At 41.8% G+C, this 25,131-nt stretch overlaps 1 protein-coding gene across 1 annotated transcript; it reads left to right on the top strand.

The window, feature by feature from the left end:
* Positions 1-8,137: 8,137 nt before the first annotated feature.
* uchl1 (ubiquitin carboxyl-terminal esterase L1 (ubiquitin thiolesterase)) lies at positions 8,138-23,203 on the top strand. The gene is made up of 7 exons (XM_060831129.1): positions 8,138-8,260; positions 18,655-18,805; positions 19,136-19,221; positions 19,297-19,344; positions 21,916-21,985; positions 22,498-22,556; positions 22,733-23,203. Exons 1-7 carry the CDS (start codon positions 8,207-8,209, stop codon positions 22,817-22,819), a joined length of 555 nt encoding a protein of 184 aa, XP_060687112.1. The 5' UTR covers positions 8,138-8,206; the 3' UTR covers positions 22,820-23,203.
* The last annotated feature ends 1,928 nt before the right edge of the window (positions 23,204-25,131 follow it).

Genomic DNA, 25,131 nt, shown 5'->3' with positions numbered 1-25,131 from the left:
AGGTTCTGACAGCATCTGCAAAGAAAGAAACAGAGTTAATGTTTCTAGCTTCTTGACACTTATTTGGAAAAGTCTACTGAACTCAGTTTTGAATATATTCAATGACTCTTTGTCCATGCTCTCTGGGGAAGAGAATTTCACAGACTAACAATCCTGTACGAGAAAAAAATGGAATTCTCCTCTCTTAAAATGAGACATTTTACTTTTAACCTGTATCCCTTAGCTCTCATATCATCCAGGAGAAACATTGTTTCAGTATCCACCCTCTCAAGTTCTCTCAGGATCTTATTTGTTTGAAGGAGATTATCTCTCATCCTTCTAAACTCCAATGAACATAGACCCAACGTGCTCAATCTTTCCTCATAAGATAATCATTACATCCCAGAAACCAATCCAATAAAACTACTCTGAACTATTTCTAATGCAATTACGTTCTTTGTTAAGTAAGGACACAGTACTCCAGGTGCAGTCTTACCAAGATCCTGTTGGATTATTCCAATGCTTCCCTAACTTCTTGCCCAATTCCTCTTGCAATAAATGACAACATTCCATTTGCATTCCTAATCACTTGCTGTACCTGCTGACTCTTATTTTGTGTAGTAACCTTTGATGTGGCACCTTTTCAAATGTCTTTTGGAAATCCAAGTACACCACATCCAGAAGTTCCCCTTTATCCAACGTGCTTATTTTTTCATCAAATATCTTTAATAACTTAGTCAAGTACAATTTTCCTTCCTCAAAAATATGTTGATTTTTACAAATTAGATTATGATTTTCTAAATGGTCTGATGTTACCACTAGGTCATCCATTATTAATCTATGAACATAGGTAATTTTCCTCTGGCAGCTCGTTCCAGACATGCACCACTGTCTATGTGAAAATGCTTCCCCTAAGGTCTTTTTAAAATCTTTCCCCTCTTACCATAAACCTATGCTTTCTAGTTTTGGACTCTGCCTCCTGAAGAAACATACCTTGGCTATTTACCCTATCCATGCCCCTCATGATTTTGTAAGCCTCTATAAGATCATCCCTCAGTCTTCGACGCTCCAGGAAAAAAGTCACAACCTATTCAGTTTCTCCCTATAGCTCAAACCCTCCAACCCTGGCAACATTCTTGTAAATCCTTTTTGCACCCCCTCAAGTTTAACAACATCCTTCCTATAAAAGCATGACCAGAATCGCATGCAACATTTCAAAATTGGCCTCACTAATGTCCTGTACAGCTGCTATATGACCTCCCAACTTCTATACTCACTATCTTGATCAACGGAGACAAGTGTGCCAAATACTTTCTTCACCACACTGTCTACCTGTAACTCCACTTTCAAGAACTATGCACCTGCATCTCAGGGTTTCTTTGTTCAGTAATACTCCCCAGGGCTCTACCATTAACTATATCAAGTCCTGCCCTGATTTACCTTATCAAAATGCAGCACCTCACTTTTATTTAAATTAAACTCCATCTGCCAACCCTTGGCTTACGGGCCCATCTGATCAAGGCCTCATCGTACTCTGAGATAATATTCTTCACTGTCCAGAACACCACCTATTTTGGCGTCCTTTCTGAACTTACTAACCACACCACCTATATTCACATCCAAATCATTTATATAAATGAAGAAAAGGTGGAACCAGCACCGATCCCTGAGGCGCACCACTGGTCATAGAGCTCCAAACTGAAAAACATCCCTCCACTACCACCCTCTGTCTCATACTTTCAAGCTAATTTTCTACCCAACTGGCTAGCTCCTCAAGGATCTCATGTGATCTAACCTTACTAATCAGTCTACCGTGCAGAACCTTGTTGAACACTTTTACTGGAGTCCAGAGACAACGTCTACTGTTCTGCCTTCATCTGTCTTCTTTGTCACCTCTTCAAAAAAACTCAAACAAGTAAGTGAGACACAATTTCCCAAGCACAAAGCCACGCTGACTATTCATAATCAGTCCTTGCCTTTCCAAATCCTGTCCCTCAGCATCCCCTCCAACAACTGACCCACCAGTCTTGTCAGGCTTATTGATCTATAGTTCCCTGTCCTTTTCCTCACAACCTTTCCTAAATAACGGCATCATGTCAGTCAAGCTCCATTCTTCTGGCACCTCATCATGGCTATAGACACAAATATGTCAGCAAAGGCTCCAGCCATCTCTTCCCTAGCTTCCCACAAATATTTGGGAAATACCAAATCAGGTCCTAGGGATTTTTTTTACCTTTATGCATTGTAAGACCTCCAGCACTTACTCTTCTGTAATTTGTACACTTTTCAAGCTACTGCTATTTATTTCCCTATGTTCTCTAGCTTCCATGTCCTTCTGTACAGTAAATACATATTTAACCCTTTTAAGTAATTTTAGATCACTATTACGTCACTTTGATGAAGGGATACAAAGGTCTAACAATCTTTTGTAGAAATAAAACAAACACTTTTTCCTTGTATTAGAAGTCGTCAATATTCTTTTCCAGGAACCATCAGCATCTTTTCTTTTTTTTCAGTTCTTTGCTCCTAGATTTGTTAAAATTATTTTGTTTCTGATTCTGTAGTTTTTAACTTTTTTTATCTCAATCTGTCTCTTAGAATATGCATGGTTTCTGTTCTGATGCTCATTATCATAAACGTATCTGAATGTGTTTTAATGCAGGCAAGGGATTAAAAAAATGACCTCACAATTCAGATAAGAATGTTGTAAAATTATTAATTTATTAGTAGAATTCATCTTAGGCCTCCTGTGATAAAATCTGTCCCACTTGTCCAAGATGAAATTGATAAACATCAAAAATTGATATAATTGATGTCACAGATACAGTAGAAATTTCAGCTAAGAATAAATTTGACCAAGATGAATAGCTTACCACCAAAGCCAGTAATAAATCTATTCTAGCATTTCAATTACATTTTAATGACAAATATCTGAACATTTGGCACTGATTATACTGTCAGGCAAAAGGGGAATGAGATAGCCTGAGACAGTGAGGTATAGTCTGATTTACTCCTTTCCCTATTTATTACAATCCCTTGCTACAAGCTGAAGGATGTATCCCAAACCCTGGCTTTCAAATTCCAATTTTTGAAATAAACCCAGAGCAAAGATAACATTTTTGTTAACAAAATATTCAAAACACCAGTGGGATTACTTTATCCTCCACCCACATGCACAAACACTTAGGAAATTCAGGAAGACAGGACAGGAGAGGAGATAGTTAATAAATTATAAATTTTAGTAAGTCCAAAGATTTCAACTTCAGGTCATGTGAGTTCCTGGAGGTCAGTGAACCATAACAATCTCTTTATAAGCTGAGCCCTGCAGTCTATTCTTTTTGCAGGTTTCATTCCAATCAGTAACTTGGAGACAAAAGTGGAGGGTCTGAGGCAGGCTGCCAGCTCAGCTTGGAGTCCTGGGTTAGAGTGGTGCTGGAAAAGCACAGCAGTTCATCCTGCCTGCACCACTCTAATCTAGAATCTGGTTTCCAGCATCTGCAGTCCTTGTTTTTACCCAGCCTGGAGTCCTGTCTGCCTCTGGAGGTCAAACAGCAACTGACTTAGAGTCCAAGAATCAGATATTAAAGCAATTTAAAGGCTCAGATTTCGGTCATGTGACAAAGACAGACATTTCAGGCACCAAGGACCCATCTCGGTGGGCTAATTGTAAAGGCACTAATAAACACAGCAGCTTTGCTACCTGTATCAGTTTCCAAGGCAACTATAAAAGCAATTTCTCCTATTTTAACAAGATAGCTCTTGATGTTTTCCTTTGTTTTGAGCTGGCTGGAGGCAGACAACTCATCCCCAAATCCTTTATGTCAGTTTTAGCTGGAATAGCTATGTCATACAGGAGATTCAGAAGCCACTGGATTTACTATCATGTGACCAGCCTGGGCCATTTTATAAATCTGGCAAGGTCATCCATTTTTAAAAGAAACAGAATTTAAAGAAAAATAAACATAAGAGAATAATTTTCTTGTGATTTCTCTTCATGCCCTCTGCCAGGAGGACATAGCTCTGCCTGTCAGTGTGGGAGGCCCTCCTGGCTCCTTTTCACTTTGACTAGAATTGGTCTGCCTGCCAACTTACTCCCTTCAACACTTTTAATGTCTATTAGAAAATTCCATGTTCTTTTTGGACTTTGTTCAGTTTTCTACATCTTTACTGAACCTTACTGATGCAGTTCGAGAAGGATTGTGTAGTATCTGAGTAAAGCAATAGAATTGCTCACTTTCTGAAGGGGATACAGGAACACGGTTTCACAACGTTTGTACAGCCTTCAGAAAGTTTGCTTAGCTTGGCCACGCATAGAGAAACCCCCCCCCTGAATATCAGGGCTCCACAGCAGAGGTCCCTGTGTCTCTGCTATATTCCAATCTGAGTCAACTCTGTCCAGACAGATCTGATGGAGGCCCAAAAGACCCACAGACCTCCTTTCCAGCTTGCTGAAATCCTGTCTGCAGTCTCTGATTAGTTGCAATGAAAATATACCGGTCTCTTTTTGGAACTGGAAAACCCTATCTCTCAATTTCCCTCCAGCCGCTCTCTTTGTCCCTAACACTAGCTGAATTCTAAGCTTTTCTGCCTCTATCTGTGTGATGAGCCAATGTCCACCATCTGGTTCACACTCTCCATTGACCTTTTCCAATTGTGGATTGAGATAAAGTGCTCAAACAGCATCTGAAGCATTTTGAGCCATTTAGCTTTAACAGATAATTCTAACTGTTGTCATTTTTAACTGGTTTATGCTCAGAGATGTTAATGTTTCATTAATCAAATTTCCTTGCTCTTGATGCACTTTCTAATCAGAATTTCCATTACTGTAAGATTTGATGTGATTCCTGTCTTGATTTTTACAAATAATTTTACCCACTGAAATTTCCTTATGGCTTCAGACCACTTTCTTTGACTCTGCTTCATCTTATTACATTGTCCATCCATAAACACCCTTGAGAAGGTGGTGAGGAGCTACCTTCTTGAGCTGCTGCAATCTAGGGAGTGAAGGTAGGTGCGCTGTTAATTTCAAAGTTCTGACCCCGTGACACCAAAGGAATGGCAATATAGTTCAAAGTTAAGATGGTGTACAACTTAGATGGGAACTTATAGGTGATAGCCCGATGCCCTTGTCCTTCTAAGTGTTAGGTCAAGAGTTTGGATGGTGCTGTTGGAGGAAACTGGAGTTTCTGCAGTGCATCTTGTAGGTATACACGATACTGCCACTATACATCAGTGGTGAATGTTGAAGGCAGTGGCAATGAACCAAGATGCTTTATCCTGGATTGTATTGAGCTTCTTAAATGCTACTGCGACTGCACTCATCTAGGCAAGTGAAAAGTATATTCCATCAGACTTCTGATTTGTGCCTTGTAGATGGTGGACAAGTATTAGGGAGATAAGGGGTAAGATATTTGTGGCAGAATTCCCAGCCTCTGATTTGCTCCTGCAGCCACAGTATTTATATAGCTGGTCCAGTTCAGTTTTTGGTCAATGGTAACTATCAGGATGTTGATAGTGGAGGATTTGGTGATGGTAATGCCATTGAATGACAAGGGGTGATTAGATTCTTATAAAATTAGATTTCTCTTAGATTTGTCTCAAGACAAGTAAATACAAGGTGACAGAAAACTTTCACATAACGGTTTGGTTTGGGGCTCATGGAACTGTGGTGGAGGCAGGTTTAATTGAGGCATTGCAGAGGGAATTTTACTTCTTTCGGGATTGAAAGGGGAATTGGACGATGAATTAAATCAAATATAGGATCATGGGGAATAGGTAAGGGTTTAGCATGAAGTCAAATACTGAGAGCAGTAGTTCAGGCACATATTCTCCTACTGCACTGCTAAAAGTTCTGTTATTCTCTTCTTCGAGATAGTCAGTACCTGGCTTTTGTGTGGCTACAATAGTTCTTTTTTACAATAAAAATTCCTTGCAAATTTAAATCTGCTCTATCTCAAAATATAATAAAATATTTTGAATACAATGAAATTCTGTGGAAAGAACAGCCATATTAACTTGCTTTAGTTGCAAAGATACACATTTATAAATCAGCTTTTGCAACTTCATTACAAGATAACCATTGCACCAAGACTCATAGTAGGCTCCAAATTTAGAAAATGTGGCATCAAGGTTACCTCTCAGCAGTTGAGCATTTACAATTTAATAACATAAAATATTATTTTTTGCTCTCAGATATAAATTGTAATCATTTTGCTCATCTGTACTAAAGTTTGAGCCAGGACATTAAAATGACACAGAAACATGCATTGGGACCATTCAGGGTGTTACAACCAGTGGTCAAACGAAGCAATCACCTAGAGTGCCAAAATTTGGAGAGGCAGTAGCAGCACCAAACACTACATGAAAAGCATGCTTCAGCAGTCCGAAAGAAAGCGCTAGTTCTACTGATTTACAATGATATGCACTGACATAGACATATTTTATATATATATATATGTGTATATAAAATGTATTTACATTGCAGTCTTTCGCAAACTTTCACGTCCCTCATTCTGTTTGTGACAATTGTACAAATATGTATATCTGCATGACAATTCCAAATCTGCAAAATAATAACTAATACCAAAGAACACTATTTGATATAGCTTGTTCTATTGATATGATTATTGATTATATAAATTGCACAAAACACCTGACAACTGGTCCAGAAATGTAGAGTGTTACATCCCTGAACCATATTACACATTAGAATGTGCATTTTGTTTTGTACATGTCCTGTGTAAAGAATAGAACAATGGGAATATCTTTTTTCATTTCATTTTTGGTTATAAATGCAGCATGTTTTATACATATGCACAATATTAATTTTTGAAAATGATCTGTGGTGGTTAAAATGTGGCAAAAGGCTAAGTTTCACCTTGGCGTTTGTAATATTCATGTACTGACCACGAGGCTTTGGTTTTTTATTTGCTATTTTGTACACAATTGTAATATCATTGGTGGAGGACAAATTCCCTCAGTTACTGGAGGCCCGTCCCAAATAGATTAGAACTTACAGCGGTGGAGTAGCACTGAATAGAAACAATTTCTGAATTTATAATTTAACTTATGGGATCATTTAATCATTTTAGTGCAAAATGACATTGTGATTATTAATTCACAAAGGGGTTTTTTTAAGTTAACTTTTATTTCCATCAAAACAGCAAACCTTTGTAATTCATAAATACTACTTGTCAACATTGCTTCGTTATCAGTTTTGTTTTCAAATTGCTAATTATAAACTGCGCATTGCGTAATATCTTTCCAGCAATATCTAAAAGGCGGGGTAGAACAGAAACCCTGACTGCAATGTTCTTTCTGGGCAAGGCAACTGACCAAGACGTTAAAATTAAGTGACTTTTGGGTTTTTTTTCAAGAACCTGCTGAAACATATTGATGGTGGTTTCCAGAAAGATCAGGAGAGTTGGACTGTGCTAACACCACTGCAACATTGCCTAGCGTTGAACCCTCGGGAAAGGAGTGTGATTGAAACCTTTCCTCATCTGTTCCCGTTAAACCGGAGTTAACGGACCTAAGTAGCGGCTCCAGGTGTTTTGGCGATAATTTAATAGGAAAATTGATAGAGTTTGTGCCTCCCCGCCCCCCTATTTCGCAGTGGATTGACTCCTGATCGCGTATTAAAGCCCCGCCTTTTGCTGGGGGCCTGGCAGACTGTGTTTGTTCACAGACTGGGTTCCTCTCTCTCAGACAGAGACACAGGTACTGAGCGTCTGAAAGATAGCAATCATGGAGTGGAAACCAATGGAAATCAACCCTGAGGTAGTAATCTCCTTTAGTCGTGGCATTGAAAGCAGCTTTGCTTTTATTTTAAAGTTGTTGGTCCTGGCGTGTTATAACTGATTTTTTTTTTCCCTTTCAGATGCTGAACAAAGTAAGTGCGCAGCACGGATTCACCAAAACGCTAATTATCAGCAAATATTTTGGCTGGTCTCGCTTTAAGTTAAGCTAGACAATTACTTATCGTGAAAATGGGTTATTAAATTTTAAAGAACAAAAATCTAAGTCAGTTTATTAAACAATAAACACTGCTTTAATCACATTCTCTCTATTAGCTTTTTAAGCTATAAATCGTCTTACATCTAAAAACCTAGATGATTTTGTGTTTTAACAAGATTCTTGCTTTCTGCGTCAGTGTTTGTCTCGTCTGGGTGTGGCATCGAGCTGGAAGTTCGTGGATGTCTTGGGTTTAGAAAATGAATCCCTCTCCATGGTACCATCGCCAGTGTGTGCTTTAATGTTACTATTTCCTTTAAGCCAACAGGTAGGGTGCTAGCTACTTTCTGAAGCAAATTCTAGTTTAAGTATAAACTAGATGGTGGAATGTTCACTACAATATTGGACAATAACAATGTTAATATGCTGCATCATCCTTTTTAAACAGCTACTGCACTAGCATGAGACAGCAATGATGTCATTTTTGCATAGCTTGCTTTTTTTCTTGATTTCCTTTAATTTTGTGAACTCACTTATTCAGTGAATTTAAGTGTGGTATTTGTAACCTGTTCACTGGCTGCAATCTAAATCGAAGTGATTAAACAATGTAATTCTCAATGTAGTCCTATTACAAATGGAAACTGTCTGAAATGGTGGTCTCTTGATTCTAATTGGATTCATATCCATCTGAGCTTTAAAATGGATTTCTACTAAAATCTGACATTAAAGTTAGCAAGAACTGAGTATTCCTTAGCTCACCAGATGCTGATACATACAAGCATTGTACAAAGAAGAATGCATTGTCTCTATGCTGACCTTGAATTCTCATTTTTAATCAACTGTTTGATCTAGTGACTCAGCAGTACAATGGCTGTAGTTTTACTGCTTCAACATCAGGGACTCTAGTTTGATTTCCACCCTCTAGTGTCTGTCTGGGCTGTTCACATTCTCTCATCTGTGTAAGTTACCTCCCACAGTACAAAAATGTGTAGGGTGTGGACTGACCATGCTAAATTGCCCATAACCTGTACAAGTCTGGACAGTTAGCTGTGGGGAATATAGGGTAGGAAGTGAGGTTCTTTAGCGACTAGGCTGAATGACCTGCTCCCACTGCAAGGATTCTGATTTTACACTTCTAGTGTAAAGATCACATTTCAGTGTGGTTGAACTTTTTTTTAAACTAAAGTTCAATATTTCTAACCATTTTGAAGCAGAATTAAAACTGTTCAGTTGACTTTTTGAGACTCTCTCTGGATTTGAGGGGTGACTGATGCTATAAATGAGGTGAATAGCATAGATTCATTCTCTTTCCCTAGGTAGGAGTTCAAAACTTGAAGGTGGGGTTGGAAAGATTTTTAAAAGGAGCCTGAAAGGCATCTCTTTAGTGGGTAGTTTTCTAGTGAACAAACTGCCAGTGGAAGTGGTGGGTATAGCTAATGTTTTAACATTGTTCCAACTTTTTCATGCAGCTGTCCAATGAGCCAAGTGGGGCTAGCTTAATTTGGGTAACTTGGTGTGGATGAGTTGGACCAAAGGGTCTTTCTATGGTCCACTTCTTACCTATGACTAAGAAATTAAGACTTTTGCTAAATCCAGTTCAGCCTGTATTTCCCACATGTCTGTATGCTCCATAAGACAGGAGCAGAACTGCTCCATTAAGCCTGTTCTGCTTTAAATAAGATCATGGCTGATCTAAATCCTTCCTGTCTCTACTCCTTGCTGACTTAGATATTTATCCCTCGGCCTGAATTTGATAACGGGCTGTTGTGGTTGGGTACATGACACCAAACTTTCAACCCTCAAGTTTGTCATGCTCCTTATTTTGAGATTGTTGTCCCTTGGACACCTGGGGGGAAAACTACTTCCCTACATCTACCCTGTCTGATACTCTTAAATTGTTCTGAGTAAGCTTATCTCATGGAGCATTTACTTTAGTACAACTACTTGGTGTCTTATGACAGTCCCTCTATGCCTAGTGAACCTTCCGGGACTGCCTGAGGTCAAACTTTCCTTGGAAACATGGGCTCAAGCCTGTTCAGTTTCCAGCTATGGTCTGACTAACTTAAAAGGTTTTGCCTTCAACTTTGCTTTTGTCAAAAAGACTTCCATTCACTTGACCAATAAATGTTCTGCTGGCTTTACATGCATGAGGACTCCCAAATGACTCTTCTCTTTCCAGAGTCAGATGTACAGCATGGAAACAGACCCTTTGGTCTAACCCATCCATGCTGACCAGATAGCCCAACACCATCTAGTCTCTCCTGTCAGCACCCAGCCCATATCCTTCCAAACCCTTCCTATTCATATACCCATCCAAATGCTTCTTTGAATGTTGCAATCATACCAGCCTCTGGCAGTTCATTCCATGCACATTCCACCCTCTGTGGAAAAAGTTGCCCTGCAGGTCTCTTATGTCTTTCCCTCTAGTTCTGGACTCCCTTTCCCCAGGGAAATGTCTGTCTGTCTGTCTGTTTATCCTATCCATGCCCCTCATAATGTTGGTAACCTCCTAACGCCACCCCTCTGACACTCCAGGGAAAACAGCCCCCACCTGTTAGCCTCTCCCTTAGCTCAAATCCTCCAACCCTGCTGACATTCTTGCTAATCTTTTCTGAACCCTTTCAAGTTTTTTTAACGTCCTTCTGATAGGAAGGAGACCAGATTTGCATACAATGGTTAGGCCACTGTTGGAATAATGTCCTGTACAGCTGCAACATGACCTCCCAAGTCCTGTAGTCATACTCTGACCAATAAGAGTATATCAAACACTGCCTTCACTATCCTATCTACCTGCGACTCCACTCTTGAGCAGCTATGAACCTGCACTCAAAGGTCTTTGTTCAGCAACATTCCCTAGGACCTTGCCATTATGTATGCCCTGATCAGATTTGATTTCCCAAAATGTCATACCTTGCATTTATCTGAATTAAACTCCATCTGCCACTTCACTTAGCCCACTGGCCCATCTGCTCAAGATCCTGTTGTAATCTGAGGTTACCCACTACACCTCCAATTTTGATGTCCTCTGCAAACTTACTAGCTATACCTATTGTGCTCACATACAAATCACTTATCTAAATGACAAAGTAGAGGACCACAACTCCAATCCTTGTGGCACTCTGGTCACAGGCCTCCAGTCTGAAAAATGACCCTCCTGCACCATCCTGTCTTCTACCTTTTAGGGACAATTCTAACCAAATGGTTAGTTCTCCATTTGTTTTTGAGATCTAACCTTGCTATTAAGTTTCCCATGGGAACCTTACTGCAGTCCATATAGATCACACCTACTGCTCTACCCTTATCAATCATCTGTTTCTTTTTAAAATCAATCCAGTTTGTGATACATGATTTTCCCCCACAGCCATGTTGACTATCCCTAATCAGTCCTTCCCTCAAATGCATGTACATCCTATCCCTTGGGATTCCTGCCAATGACTTGCACACCAGAAGTCTGGCTCACTGGTCTGAAGCTCCTTGGCTTGTCCTTGCCACCTTAAACAGTGACACCACATTTACCAACATCCAGTCTTCCAGCACCTCACTTGTGACTACTGATGATACAAATATCTCAGCAAGAGGCCCAGCAATCACTTCTCTAGCTTCCCACAGTGTTCTCTGCTACACATTATCAGGTCTGGGGAATTTATCCACCTCTTGCCTGTAAGGTTTGTAGCTCAGGTAAAAGGTTTAGGGTGTAGGTTTGCTTGCTGAGCTGTAGGTTTGATATCCAGACACTTCCTTACCTGGCTAGGTAACATCAGTGGTGACCTCCAAGTAAAGCCCAAGCTTCACTTGGAGGTTGTTATCTGGCTAGGTAACATCAGTGGCAATGTCTGGATATCAAACCTACACCCTAAACCCTTTTTTCCTGTTTTCAAGACTGCACTTGCTCTGTAATCTGGACACTTTCAAGATGTCACCATCTTTCCCTACAATCTATTTTTCATATCCTCATCAGTAAATACTGATGGGAAATACTCATTTAATATCTTACTCCTTTCCCCACCCCCTGCAGCTCCACACTAAGGCTGCCTTGCTGATCCTCAAGGGGCCCTATTCTCTCCCTGGTTGCCCTTTTGTCCTTAATGTATGTGTAAAAACCCTTTGAATTCTCCTTAATTCTATTTACCAAAGCTATCCCATGTCTCCTTTTTTTTTGCCCTCCTGATTTCCCTTAAGTATGCTACTTTATGCTCTAAGGGTTCACTTGATCTATCCTGTCTATACTTGACATATCCTTTTTTTTTCTTAACCAAACCCTCCACTTTAGTCATCCAGCATTCCCTACACCTACCAGACTTTCCTTTCACCCTGACAGGATTATACTTGGGATTCTTGTTATCCCTTTTCAGAAGGCTTCCCACTTTCCAGCTGCCCCTCTTTCTAACCTGCAAACATCTGCCCCCAATTAGCTTTTGAAAGTTCTTGCCTAATGCTGTCAAATTTGGCCTTTCTCCAATTTAGAACTTCAACTTTTTTAATCTGGTCTATCATTTTCCCTCCCTTTTAAATCTAATAGCACTTTGAGGCCAGTGACCATAATTCTATTAACCCCTCTTCCTACTGTATATAGTGATTATCCACTTATTTAACCTGTCTGTATTCTCACCACTTGTCTTCTGTTTGACTTGTATATCTACTTTCTCATAAGTCAGTGTTTCAAGTACTTGTGGCCCTATTAGACTGTCATTTAAAATGAGCCCAGATGATTTCTTGGCCAATCCTCTGTCCATTATTGGGACAGTATAATATGGAGTGTATTTGCATTCTTACTGTTTTTCTTGTCTATCCTGATTCTTTACACACTAGACTATAATAAACGAAGTGTAACTTCATGTGGCCATGCTGACTAATATTAAAATGATTACTAGATAAACCTATATTCAAATCTATTTAACTGGCCTATATCTTCCATGTCTAAATTACTAATTCTACAATCCACACTTTCCAGAATAAGGACTCCTGGAAGACTTGGCATCTCTTCAAGATCCCTGTAGCAAAAGCTTATCCTAGGAAGCTCACTTAGTTTTACCTGGGCAACTTTGTTTTTGCCCCTTGATTTCCCATTTACCTTGGCTTTTTCAATTGAGTTTTGAATTCATTAAATCTTGGTATGCTATAGTAGTGGTCAAATGTAGCTATAAGCTTTTTAACTTCAAACACCAACTTGGTGAGAAGCTACTCTACCTTGATTTTTAAGGTAGAGATTGGACAAATGTTTGGCTCTCAATGGGCAGCAGTAAATATCTAGTTAATCCAAGATGTATCTGCAAAATATTCAAGAATGAAGCATCTCTCTTTTTAAAAAAAAACTACATCTTTCTGAAAGATCCAAACTACAAATTTTTCTAGGCAGAGATTCAGATGGGCATCCATTTCACAGAATAATTATGGAGTAAAAAATGAGGTCTGCAGATGCTGGAGATCACAGCTGCAAATGTGTTGCTGGTCAAAGCACAGCAGGTTAGGCAGCATCTCAGGAATAGAGAATTCGACGTTTCGAGCATAAGCCCTTCATCAGGAATAAGAGAGCGAGCCAAGCAGGCTGAGATAAAAGGTAGGGAGGAGGGACTAGGGGGAGGGGCGATGGAGGCGGGATAGGTGGAAGGAGGTCAAGGTGAGGGTGATAGGCCGGGGTGGGGGCGGAGAGGTCAGGAAGAGGATTGCAGGTTAGGAGGGCAGTGCTGAGTTGAGGGAACCGACAGACACGGTGGGGGGAGGGGAAATGAGGAAGCTGGAGAAATCTGAATTCCAACCTTGTGGTTGGAGGGTTCCCAGGCGGAAGATGAGGCGCTCCTCCTCCAGCCGTCGTGTAGTTGTGTTCTGCCGGTGGAGGAGTCCAAGGACCTGCATGTCCTCGGTGGAGTGGGAGGGGGAGTTAAAGTGTTGAGCCACGGGGTGATTGGGTTGGTTGGTTCGGGCGGCCCAGAGGTGTTCTCTGAAGCGTTCCGCAAGTAAGCGGCCTGTCTCACCAATATAGAGGAGGCCACATCGGGTGCAGCGGATGCAATAGATGGTGTGGAGGTACAGGTGAACTTGTGGCGGATATGGAAGGATGCCTTGGAGGGAAGTGAGTGTGGAGGTGTGGGCGCAAGTTTTACATTTCCTGCGGTTGCAGGGGAAGGTGCTGGGGGTGGAGGTTGGGTTGGTGGGGGGTGTGGATCTGAAGGGAGTCACGAAGGGAGTGGTCCTTGCGGAACGCTGATAGGGGAGGGGAGGGAAATATATCCTTGGTGGTAGTCCCACAACCCCCCACCGCCCGTTTCTACCTCCTGCCCAAAATCCACAAACCTGCCTGCCCCGGCCGACCCATTGTCTCAGCCTGCTCCTGCCCCACCGAACTCATCTCCCAATACCTCGACACGGTCCTGTCCCCTTTAGTCCAAGAACTCCCCACCTACGTTTGGGACACCACCCACGCCCTCCACCTCCCAGGATTTTCGCTTCCCCAGTCCCCAACGCCTTATTTTCACTATGGACATCCAGTCCCTGTACACCTCCATCCCCCATCACGAAGGACTCAAAGCCCTCCGCTTCTTCCTTTCCCGCCGCACCAACCAGTACCCTTCCACTGACACCCTCCTTCGACTGACTGAACTGGTCCTCACCCTGAATAACTTCTCTTTTCAATCCTCCCACTTCCTCCAAACTAAAGGAGTTGCCATGGGCACCCGCTTGCTCCCCAGCTATGCCTGCCTCTTCGTAGGATATGTGGAACAGTCCATCTTCCGCAACTACACTGGCACCACCCCCCACCTTTTCCTCCGCTACATCGATGACTGTATCGGCGCTGCCTCGTGCTCCCACGAGGAGGTTGAACAGTTCATCAACTTTACTAACACCTTCCATCCCGACCTGAAATTCTCCAGGACTGTCTCAGACTCCTCCCTCCCCTTCCTAGACCTTTCCATTTCTATCTCGGGCGACCGACTCAACACAGACATCTATTATAAACTGACTGACTCCCACAGCTACCTGGACTACACCTCCTCCCACCCTGAACCCTGTAAAAACGCCATCCCATATTCCCAATTCCTTCATCTCCGCATCTGCTCCCAGGAGGACCAATTCCAACACCGCACAGCCCAGATGGCCTCCTTCTTCAAGGACCGCAGATTCCCCCCAGACGTGATCGACGATGCCCTCCACCGCATCTCCTCCACTTCCCGCTCCTCCGCCCTTGAGCCCCGCTCCTCCAACCGCCACCAAGACAGAACCCCACTGGTTCTCACCTACCACCCCACCAACCTGCGCATACAACGTATTATCCGCCGCCATTTCCGCCACCTCCAAACGGACCCCACCACCAAGGATATATTTCCCTCCCCTCCCCTATCAGCGTTCCGCAAGGACTACTCCCTTCGTGACTCCCTTGTCAGATCTCCACCCCCGGCACCTTCCCCTGCAACCGCAGGAAATGTAAAACTTGCGCCCACACCTCCACACTCACTTCCCTCCAAGGCCCCAAGGGATCCTTCCATATCCGCCACAAGTTCACCTGTACCTCCACACACATCATCTATTGCATCCGCTGCACCCGATGTGGCCTCCTCTATATTGGTGAGACAGGCCGCTTACTTGCGGAACGCTTCAGAGAACACCTCTGGGCCGCCCGAACCAACCAACCCAATCACCCCGTGGCTCAACACTTTAACTCCCCCTCCCACTCCACCGAGGACATGCAGGTCCTTGGACTCCTCCACCGGCAGAACACAACTACACGACGGCTGGAGGAGGAGCGCCTCATCTTCCGCCTGGGAACCCTCCCACCACAAGGTATGAATTCAGATTTCTCCAGCTTCCTCATTTCCCCCCCCCCCCCCCCCCACCGTGTCTCAGTCAGTTCCCTCAACTCAGCACCGCCCTCCTAACCTGCAATCCTCTTCCTGACCTCTCCGCCCCCACCCCACTCCGGCCTATCACCCTCACCTTGACCTCCTTCCACCTATCCCACCTCCATCGCCCCTCCCCCTAGTCCCTCCTCCCTACCTTTTATCTCAGCCTGCTTGGCTCTCTCTCTTATTCCTGATGAAGGGCTTATGCTCAACGTCGAATTCTCTATTCCTGAGATGCTGCCTAACCTGCTGTGCTTTGACCAGCAACAGAATAATTATGGGCCCATCCAATCTATCAATATTGGACTGTACTTTCCACTCCTTGCCATGGAAAATAAACCAATTGGGTGATCAGCACTAAACAGAAGGCAGCAGAGCTACTATCCGAGGACTCTAGGTCAAGATTACCTGACAAAGATCGTCTTGAATCCAGGATGAGTTTGCAGCTGCAAACTCAGTGTAGAAATTTCTCCAGCCAAGCTGGATTAGCACTCGGCCTGTATTTGTCAACTAAGCCTGTTTTGTTTTTAAATAGATACGTATTTATCTAGTTTAGTTCTGAGGCAATCATGGAGTTTTTTGAGTCACTTGGCCATCAAGGCCCCAATTTTGGCAAATGAAACAAGAGTACCTCTTTTTTTTTCATTGCTTCCACCAGAAGGTGGTGAATCTGTGGAACTCATTGCCAGTTTGTGGCAGTCAAGACTGTTTAGGAACTACTCCATTAGTAAGAGGATCAGGTTATGGAGAGAATGGGCATGTGCAATGTCATCCACTGGAATAGCAGAACAAACTGATCTCAAAGGAACATTTAGGCCAATGTCATACCTTGATGTTCCTTTTAACCCCACTATTTTCTACCTTTTCTTAATCATTTAAAATAGAGACACTAATACCAAAATCAATTTAACTCACTTTCCAATCTTGTTTAGGTCTCATGTGATCTTCCTTAACACTTCCTTGTCCAGATGGGACCACTTTCATGTGACTTCAAGTGAAGTACCATTTCTGACACTTTGACTCTGTACATCTTTCATGCAGTTTCATTCCCAACCACTAGAGGACACTTGAGTTCAAGCTGTCTTTAATTCTGAAATAGCAAATAGTTCAACATGGCTTTAACTAACTAGCTCAAGTCCTGGGGCTTTAGTGGTTCAATGCTGCAAAGTGACCTCAAAAATAAGTCTAGAATGCAACAAATTCTGCATCAGTTCAGACTTCCTTAACTAGTCACCCACTTTGACTGACAGCAGTTATCTTGAGGTGAACTCTCGCATTTAGCACTTGAGTGAGCATATGTAAATTTGGATGCTTGGAAATCCCAAATACAATTCTGAAGAACTTGCAGATCTGATTGCACCTGGAAAGAGACCCACTATCAATCTACTGATACTTCAGAAACATCAGTACCCCCTCCATAGTTTTCAGTTTGGTCTCCAACCATTGTGAGACAGGCTAGTTTTACCCCTCTATAATTAACAATACCTATTGCACCAAAGTTATTTCCTGTACACTAAGCATTTAAAGCTTTGTTTCCCTGATCCTAATTTGATTACAAACTGTCCCTCCTTCCTGTTCTACAAGCAAGGTGCTATTTGATATCCCATGTTGCCATCTCTTTTCTTGTAAGCCTATGTCAAACTCTCCCCTCTAAGCTTTCTCTAGAGCCCTACCTGTTCAGGTCACCAGGACAGTCTCAGCATGGTTCAAGTGGAACTAGGATTTAGACATGTAGCTGTTAGTTCTCTTCAGCCTTTAAGACTCAACTATTAGAGATCACTTTAAACTCCTGCCAGAAGATGTATTTTCTGTTTACTTGATCATGTCATTTCCCTCTGGTGTATGATCATGAGATCCCAACTCTTGGTCTGTGCTAAAGACATCAGCAGCACAAATCAGGCTGATTTTTTTAAAAATACAATTAACTCTAATACAATCTGACCACTATACAATACACTAGCATAGTAGCTTTGTTTGCTTCTGTCCACTCAGAACACTTTTTTAGCAGGTGTTGGTTCAAAACCCTGACAAAAGATGATTAAACATCTGAGCACAAACTTTGATTTTGGTCTCCCATTTGTTCCCTTGTGGCTAATATACTCTTCAGCTTAGCTTTTGAGTTGGCCATGAGTATTCTAGCAATAGTTAAACTTAACAATTGGACACATGCACACCTTACCTGCCTACTTGGTTCCAAAGGGAATTTTTAAGTCTTCCACTTGTGATGTGGGTTATCACTGGTAGGCCAGCACTTATTGCCCACACCAGTTGCCTGTGGTGATGAGCAGCTGCCTCAAACTGTTGCACCCATGATGCCATTAGGAAGGATTTCCAGTGACATGACAGGAACATGGATCTATTTCCAAGTCAATGGCAAGCCCTTTGGAAGGGAACTTGAAGATGCCTGTCCTCCTATCTGCTCTTCAAGATGATGATGATTGTGGGTTTGGAAGGTGCTGTCAGAGGATCTTGGCATCTCAATCATGCAAAAATGCAAATGTTGGACTAGGGTATACAAAGTTTAAAAATCATACTACACCAGGTTGTAGTCCAACAGGTTGAATTGGAATTACTAGCTTTTGAGTCTGCTCCTTCAGGTGCAAGCTACCTACTGAAGGAGCAGTGCTCTGAAAGCTAGTGGTTCCAACTCTACCTGTTTTTAACTTTGCATTTCTGCAGTCCATCTTCTGGATGGATGCAATACCAGAAATCTCACCAACACTGAAGCTCTGTGTACTACTATCTTTTACTACCCCCCCCCCCCCCCCCCCCCGATGTTTACACAAACTTGAGGGCACTAAAGCAGTCTTGACTGTCTCCATGTGGGATTTGTAAGAAATCTACAAGTAAACCTTTCTCCTTTTTTTTTTTTTTCCCCTCCGCCCAGCACGAATCGTACAGGGACCGTCAAACATCCGAACTGAGTGGAAAGGGTATTGACTCAAAAGTTTACTTCTTGAAGCAGACCATTTCAAATTCATGTGGAACTGTTGGACTTATCAATGCCATTGCTAACAATCAAGATAAGCTTGACTTTGGTAAGCAAGCTGGATAATGTCTAGGCAGTTACTACTAGCCTATTCCATTCCAACCTCCATGTCAGTAAATGTATTTAAAGACTTGTTCTTGCTTCAAGCTGTGTAATTGTCTCATTAAACTGACTAGACTAATCTCATTGACAGTCAGTCACTAACCTTGATCTAAACTCCAAAGTAGCAACTTAGTGCATTTTAGAATTCCTTCAAATGACTAAGGGGCCTGCTGTAGTGTCCCTACACTAGAAGGTCCATGGTTAAATCTCACTGTGTAATTAGTTAAATATTTAATTTGGATGGACTAATTTTAAAATGACAATCTTGTTGTTGCAGTGGAAGGCTCTATATTGAAAAGGTTTCTGAATGAGACCATGGACCTTTCAGCAGCAGAGAGAGCTAAGCAACTGGAACAAAACCAGGTGAAAAATTGTTCACTTCGTAAACTGAATGCCAGTTAGTCAGCACATTCTCAATGTTTTTCCTTTTATTTGTAGGAAATTAAATCAGCACACGACGCCACTGCAGAGGAGGGAGAGTGTCAGGTAAAAACTCGGATTTTTTTTCAGAAGTACTTGTGAAAAGCCTATCTGCTTGTTGCTTATCTTAACTGACTGCAGTCAGTCTTGACAGCTCTGTAGCGATTCCCTGGTTCAAACTAGATGTAGGTGATCTAACTTGTACTGGTAAGTGGAAAGGTGAGGCCTTAATAGGGCCTAACAACATTCAAAAGCAATCAGCATAGGGTGCTGGGTTAAACCATTCAATCTCTCCCAGTTGGAGATTTTGACTTGTTTCCTGTTTTAAGGGTACCATTGGGAAATTGGATGTTAGTACTTGACAAAATCACTCTAGTGCCCAAGATTGCAATACAAGCTATCAATGCTGCTGGACCTCCATTGATTCAACCAAAGTTGAACTGTTTGTTTGAACAATACTAATTTGAATTGGAGCTGCCAAATTCCAAGTCGACGGAGGTGATTATCCAGGGGCAATTCAGCTTCTAATTGACAATTCATTGCAAATGAATGCTACTTAACTGAAACAGCCAGTAGATAACCTGTAATTGACCACATACCAAGCCTCAATCAACATCTGGACAATACAAATCTGTTGTTGTGGTTCTGTTCACCGAGCTGGAAGTTTTTGCTGCATGTGTATACAAATATGTATAAGTGACATGGTTTCTACTCATACTGGTTTTGAGGATTCCTGAACTAGTTCACAACCAAATCTCCTCCCCGCTGGCTGGCTGTCTTATTGAATTTTTTAAAAATGGGTTTCTCCTATCTGGGTCATTAGTCAGTAGCCCCTTAGTTGTATTGGATTTGCTTAATCCTCCTGATCCTTCTGCAGTGCTTCTTGTAAAAGTACACTTGTGTACTATCATGGGTGATGTCACTTGATCTGTAAAATCAGTGTTTCCCTTTAATTTTCTTTATTGCCTCAGCCTATGTACATCTGCACTTCAGAAGCAGGAACTGATGCTGATCTGTTGTCATCTGCATTAACAGACCATCTGTGCTAGTGTTTCAGGCCCTTCAAAAACTTGATCCTTTTAAGGAGCCTGATGTCTCCATGCAGGAGATCCAAACTGAAGCTGACTTCAGTCAGTGGCTGGCTGTATCCTAGCCTTCAGCCAGTGTTAGAGGTAACAGGCACCATATGCAAATTCTGTGGGACCCCTGCCTTCATTACTTCAACACCACAAACTAAACACCTGGCATGTACCCAGCAATGGGCAGGAATGTCCTGTGTACACTGGCAGTAACTAGCCAGGTTGTGCTTCTAATTGGTCTACTTGTGTAGAATCAGTCAATTTAGCTCTCAGCCCACTCAGATCTGGCTCTCATTACTTTTTTTCCTTTGGCAAAACATGACAAGTCACTCAAGTGAATGACATTCCTTGAGTGGAGTCAATGGGAATGTGAGGAGAGGTCATTCTGTATTAGAAATCACCTCATGTGGACTGGTAGCTTGAGGTTAATTATTTCAGTCCCAGACTTTGTTGCAAATGCTCATCCTTCTTCTCTCTCCCTGATTTATTGTGACAGCTGTGCAGCAGGTAGGACTTGATCCCAGGCTTCTGGCTCAATAGGGGAAGTATTACTAGTCTTCAGTGACTCCAAGACTTGTACAGAATTGGGAGGGGTGTGTTACAGTCCAATTATCAAATGTTCTAACCAACATATCCAGATGCTGCCTACTTCTGGAACAGGTGGGGCATGGATCTGGGTCTCTTCCAGAGGAAGGACACTACCATTGCACAAGAGTACCCTACTCCTTTTAATAGTGTTAACTTGAACCATTTTGAGCTGCATAAATGAGCTTGACAATTTGTCACTACCAGCAAGTGGTAGCATTCGGCTACTTAAGCAGCCTGTCATGTAGCAAGATATGTACAAGTGCAGCACTGAACCTGATTATACTAGCCACGAATATTAAATGTGCACCATTAGGTTGGGTTTCAGTGAGGTAGAATTTCTATCTCCCTTTAAGTGGGGGGAGGGGTAGTTTAACACAGCAGCTGCGAGGAAGAATGAAGGATTGTAGGTCACTTGCATGATTGCATTGATTAGTGAATATAGTCTATGCTTTTCCATCTTATTCTTCACCACCTCTAACTTCAGATGTAGAGTACTTTTTGTATGAGGAAACTAGACCTATATGGAGACTAAAAGCAAATTGCTGGAGAAACTCCTCAGGTCTGGCAACATTTAAGATTTACTCTGCTTATTGCAACAGATGTTGCCTGACCCAAGCTGCTTGCAGTTTGTGGAGTACTAGCATCTCCAGTTTTGCTTGCGCTGGAAACTAAAGTTGATCAGCTTGGCTGGGCAGTACACCTGCCATATTGTGTTCAATTTCTGCACCAGATGAGGTTACGAAGTCCTGTCTGCTCCATCTCTCCCAAGGTATCGTGGCCCTTCAGTCAAACTCTCCTCAAGCCTGCTAAGGCTATGGTTCTACCTGCTAAATTCACTTTGCACAAGCCATAATGTAAAGTTAGTTGTTAAACTTTAAATTGTCTGTGTACTTTATTGAAGTAAGTAATACCATGGCAGGCATGCAGTGCTATTTAAAACATGCAATTAACTTGTGTATTTCTTCAATAGGTACATGAAGATGGCACAAACTTCCATTTTATCACTCTTGTTGGTGTAGATGAGCACCTCTATGAACTAGGTAATGTCTTGGCATTTCCTAATGTTACTTTAGTGCATCTCATTAGAAGATATAGCAAACCAGTTTCTGTATAGAGGTCAGTGTAAACGATATCACTGACCATGCACTTCATGAATAGAGCTTTCATTGCTAAAGGTTATGAAGTGCAAGTGTTGAAGCACTTCAACACTTGCAGGTCTAAATTCTTCCAAAGGTTAAAAATCTCAACACCTGGTTATAGTCCAGAGCTTTATTTGGAAGCTTTCTGAGCACTGAAGGAGGAGCAGTACTCCAACAGCTAACGCTTCCAAGTAAAGCTCTTGGGCTTTAATCTGGTGTTGAGATCTTAAATTTGTACATCCCAGTTCAACACTCATTCTTCCAATAGATTTAACTAGCAGACACAAAAGGCATTATTATTTCTGACAGGTTCTTCACTTGCACAAAACTGAATCATCAACCTTGGTCATCTAGAAAACTTCTGTCTCGTGTACTTTAAATATGAAAAGTGAACTTATTTCTTTTTTTTTAAGATGGAAGAATGCCATTCCCTATTGACCATGGAGAAACATCAAATGATCAACTCTTACAGGTTTGTTTCAATGGCACTCTGACATTCCTTTTGTAATAAGCATCCCCCCCCCCACCCCCAAACAGCCTCATCCATTGCTTCAACTCACTAAATTGGCATTAGTCCATCAAGAGCACTCAGTTTTGTGCTGAGCAAAACTAAACTAAGATTTTTAAATCTTATCTCCTCCTCTGTAGGATGCAGCAAAGATATGTAGACAATTTATGGAGCGTGATCAAGGAGAAGTTCGCTTCACTGCTGTGGCCCTCAGCAAAGCCTCTTGAATGTCAAGCGCACAATCACTTCAATGTACTGTTTTAAGCTTTCTGAATGCTTTGCTTAACTTTATTGGGGTACTTTTTAATACTCTTGCACTTGTGTAGAAGTCTTAATGGCTGGCATTTCTGCACCTCTTTGTGTAATATCCTTTTATCTTTGGAGTGTAGACCAGTGTTTGCTTTAGAATATAAATATTGGATTGTAATGTTTCATGCCTAATATGCAGTGTAATAGTTGGTCAGTCATTTAAGTGGCAAAGCATTCTGCACCTTTCTGACTAAAGTTGAAGGTTGCTGCAGGGATTTGTAGGAAGCTTGTTCAGTTCCACATTGTGCCTCTTTTACAGCTATCCCTGACAACACTGGCTGTAACCTGAAATTAAAAAAAATGAAAGCAACACCTGGTTTGATGTCTAATTCAGAACTTAACAAATCTCTGGGTATCAACACTAGCTTCTGACTGGCAAGTCCAGATAACTAACAACTGCATGTTGACCTAATCTTTGGCACTCCTGAACCATACAACAATGTGTCTGTCTGGCGTTCTCATTTAAAGTTCATTTTTTTAACCTAACCATCAGTTCCTCTTACCTAAAGTTTTCTGAAACTTGATGGCTTGAATTTTAATGTGGCTCAAGATAGTGAACTGTAGATGCTAAAGTTGTGTACTTAAAATGTGGTGCTGGAAAAAGCACATCAGGTCAAGCTGTGTCAGATCTAGAAAGCTGCTTGTTTTTGGGCAGGATCCCTCACCATTCTGGTATGGGCACTACTGGTTGGGTCAGTGTTGACACCTATTGTACTGCATCAAATTGAAGTCCCCACCACATTGCTGCAGGATTTTGTAAAACAATTGGAGGACACTGCAGAATTTTCTAAAGGCTCACTAAGTGGCTTTGATAGGAATTTGCAAGCACCAGCTCTTTCCCCATATTTACTGCTGCCTCCTCCAAAGCTACCAGCCATAGTTTGGGAGGTGCTGTCTGAGGAATTGAACCATGCAGGCAGTAAGAAACTGTACCTGTGCTGAAGCATAAGATCTGTGACTCAAGCTGTTTGCCTTAGCCATGTGCTCCTATCCTTGCTAATTAATCATTCTGCATTTAGAGTAAAACTGTCCTGGTTGGTGAGTAAAGATGCTTTAAATTCAATTGTAGTAGTCACACTTGGAGAAGGATATTTGATATCACATGAACCACCACTGCCAACTGTTTCTATAGAAACTTAATCACTTAAACTAGTTTTTGAATTGCAGTTGACCACCTCACTGACTTTTTATAAACTAGTGTGTTCCTTGTGTTTCACCACTTCCTCCACTTTTCTTTCTTGCAATACTCTAACAAAGCTATTGTCCTTCTTGCCTTTTTTCTCCTTCATGCGCTCAGTTTTCTAAACAGGATAGAAAAAAAATCACAAACCTCTTTTAACCCTCCTGCAGTTCTACTAGCACTTTCTGCTACTGCTCCAGATACCTAGTTTTCTACTATAAAGTCAGATGCTTGATTCTCTCTGCACAGCTGTGCTGCACAAAAATCCAAACTTGACTCTAGCCACAGGATTGATAAGAGGACCAACTTGCATTTGACTATCTCCCCTTGAGCCTAGGTCAAATTAAGCCTTACTCCAAAACCCTACCATGTTAGTGGCACAGTACCTAGCACTCTTACTTCAGTGGCAGGGACTCAGATTCATTCCAGCCTTGAATAGGCTTGTCTGGAATCGGCACTTTTTTTCTTCCTACAGTGTAAACTTATGCAGGTCGGGTGGATTGACAGTACTAAATTTTACTTTGGTTGTGCAAGTTAGGTGGACCAGCTCTTGTAACCCAGTATTTGCAAGGATAGGGTGGGATGCTGTTCAGGATCAGTGCAGACTCCATGGGCTGAATGGCCTCATTTGCAATCAGGGATCCTATATACTCCTACACTGATAAAACAATTTGATTCCAGATGTTCCAGTTTGCTGTTAAAGGGCTGGCCTAAACTTACTACAAAAGTATATGAAGAAATGAGACTATAATTTGGCTTCTAATTCAGAAGAATCTCTACCAGCATAGTTCAAACTCTACCCACTAACTCTACACTATTCAGTCCACACGGATGCTGGGAAAGACACTTGGCAGGCCTTGCCTGCAGTGTTTACTGACCTGTTTTTGGGTGTTGGTTTTAATCTTCATGCATTTTCCTCCAGAGGTGCAGGGACTTTGAGAGCCAGTTACAACTTGGTCACAGTCTACAGTAACTGAAGGAAATTTGATGCCTTGAGATGCATTTTTAAATGCCAAACAGACTCTTTTGACCTTTTTTCAGATTCAACAG

Source organism: Hemiscyllium ocellatum, chromosome 1 (assembly GCF_020745735.1).
Source record: "Hemiscyllium ocellatum isolate sHemOce1 chromosome 1, sHemOce1.pat.X.cur, whole genome shotgun sequence".
Taxonomy (NCBI): Eukaryota; Metazoa; Chordata; class Chondrichthyes; order Orectolobiformes; family Hemiscylliidae; genus Hemiscyllium; species Hemiscyllium ocellatum.
The sequence above is the reverse complement of the archived record's forward strand: the minus strand, read 5'-3'. Positions and strand labels throughout refer to the sequence as shown.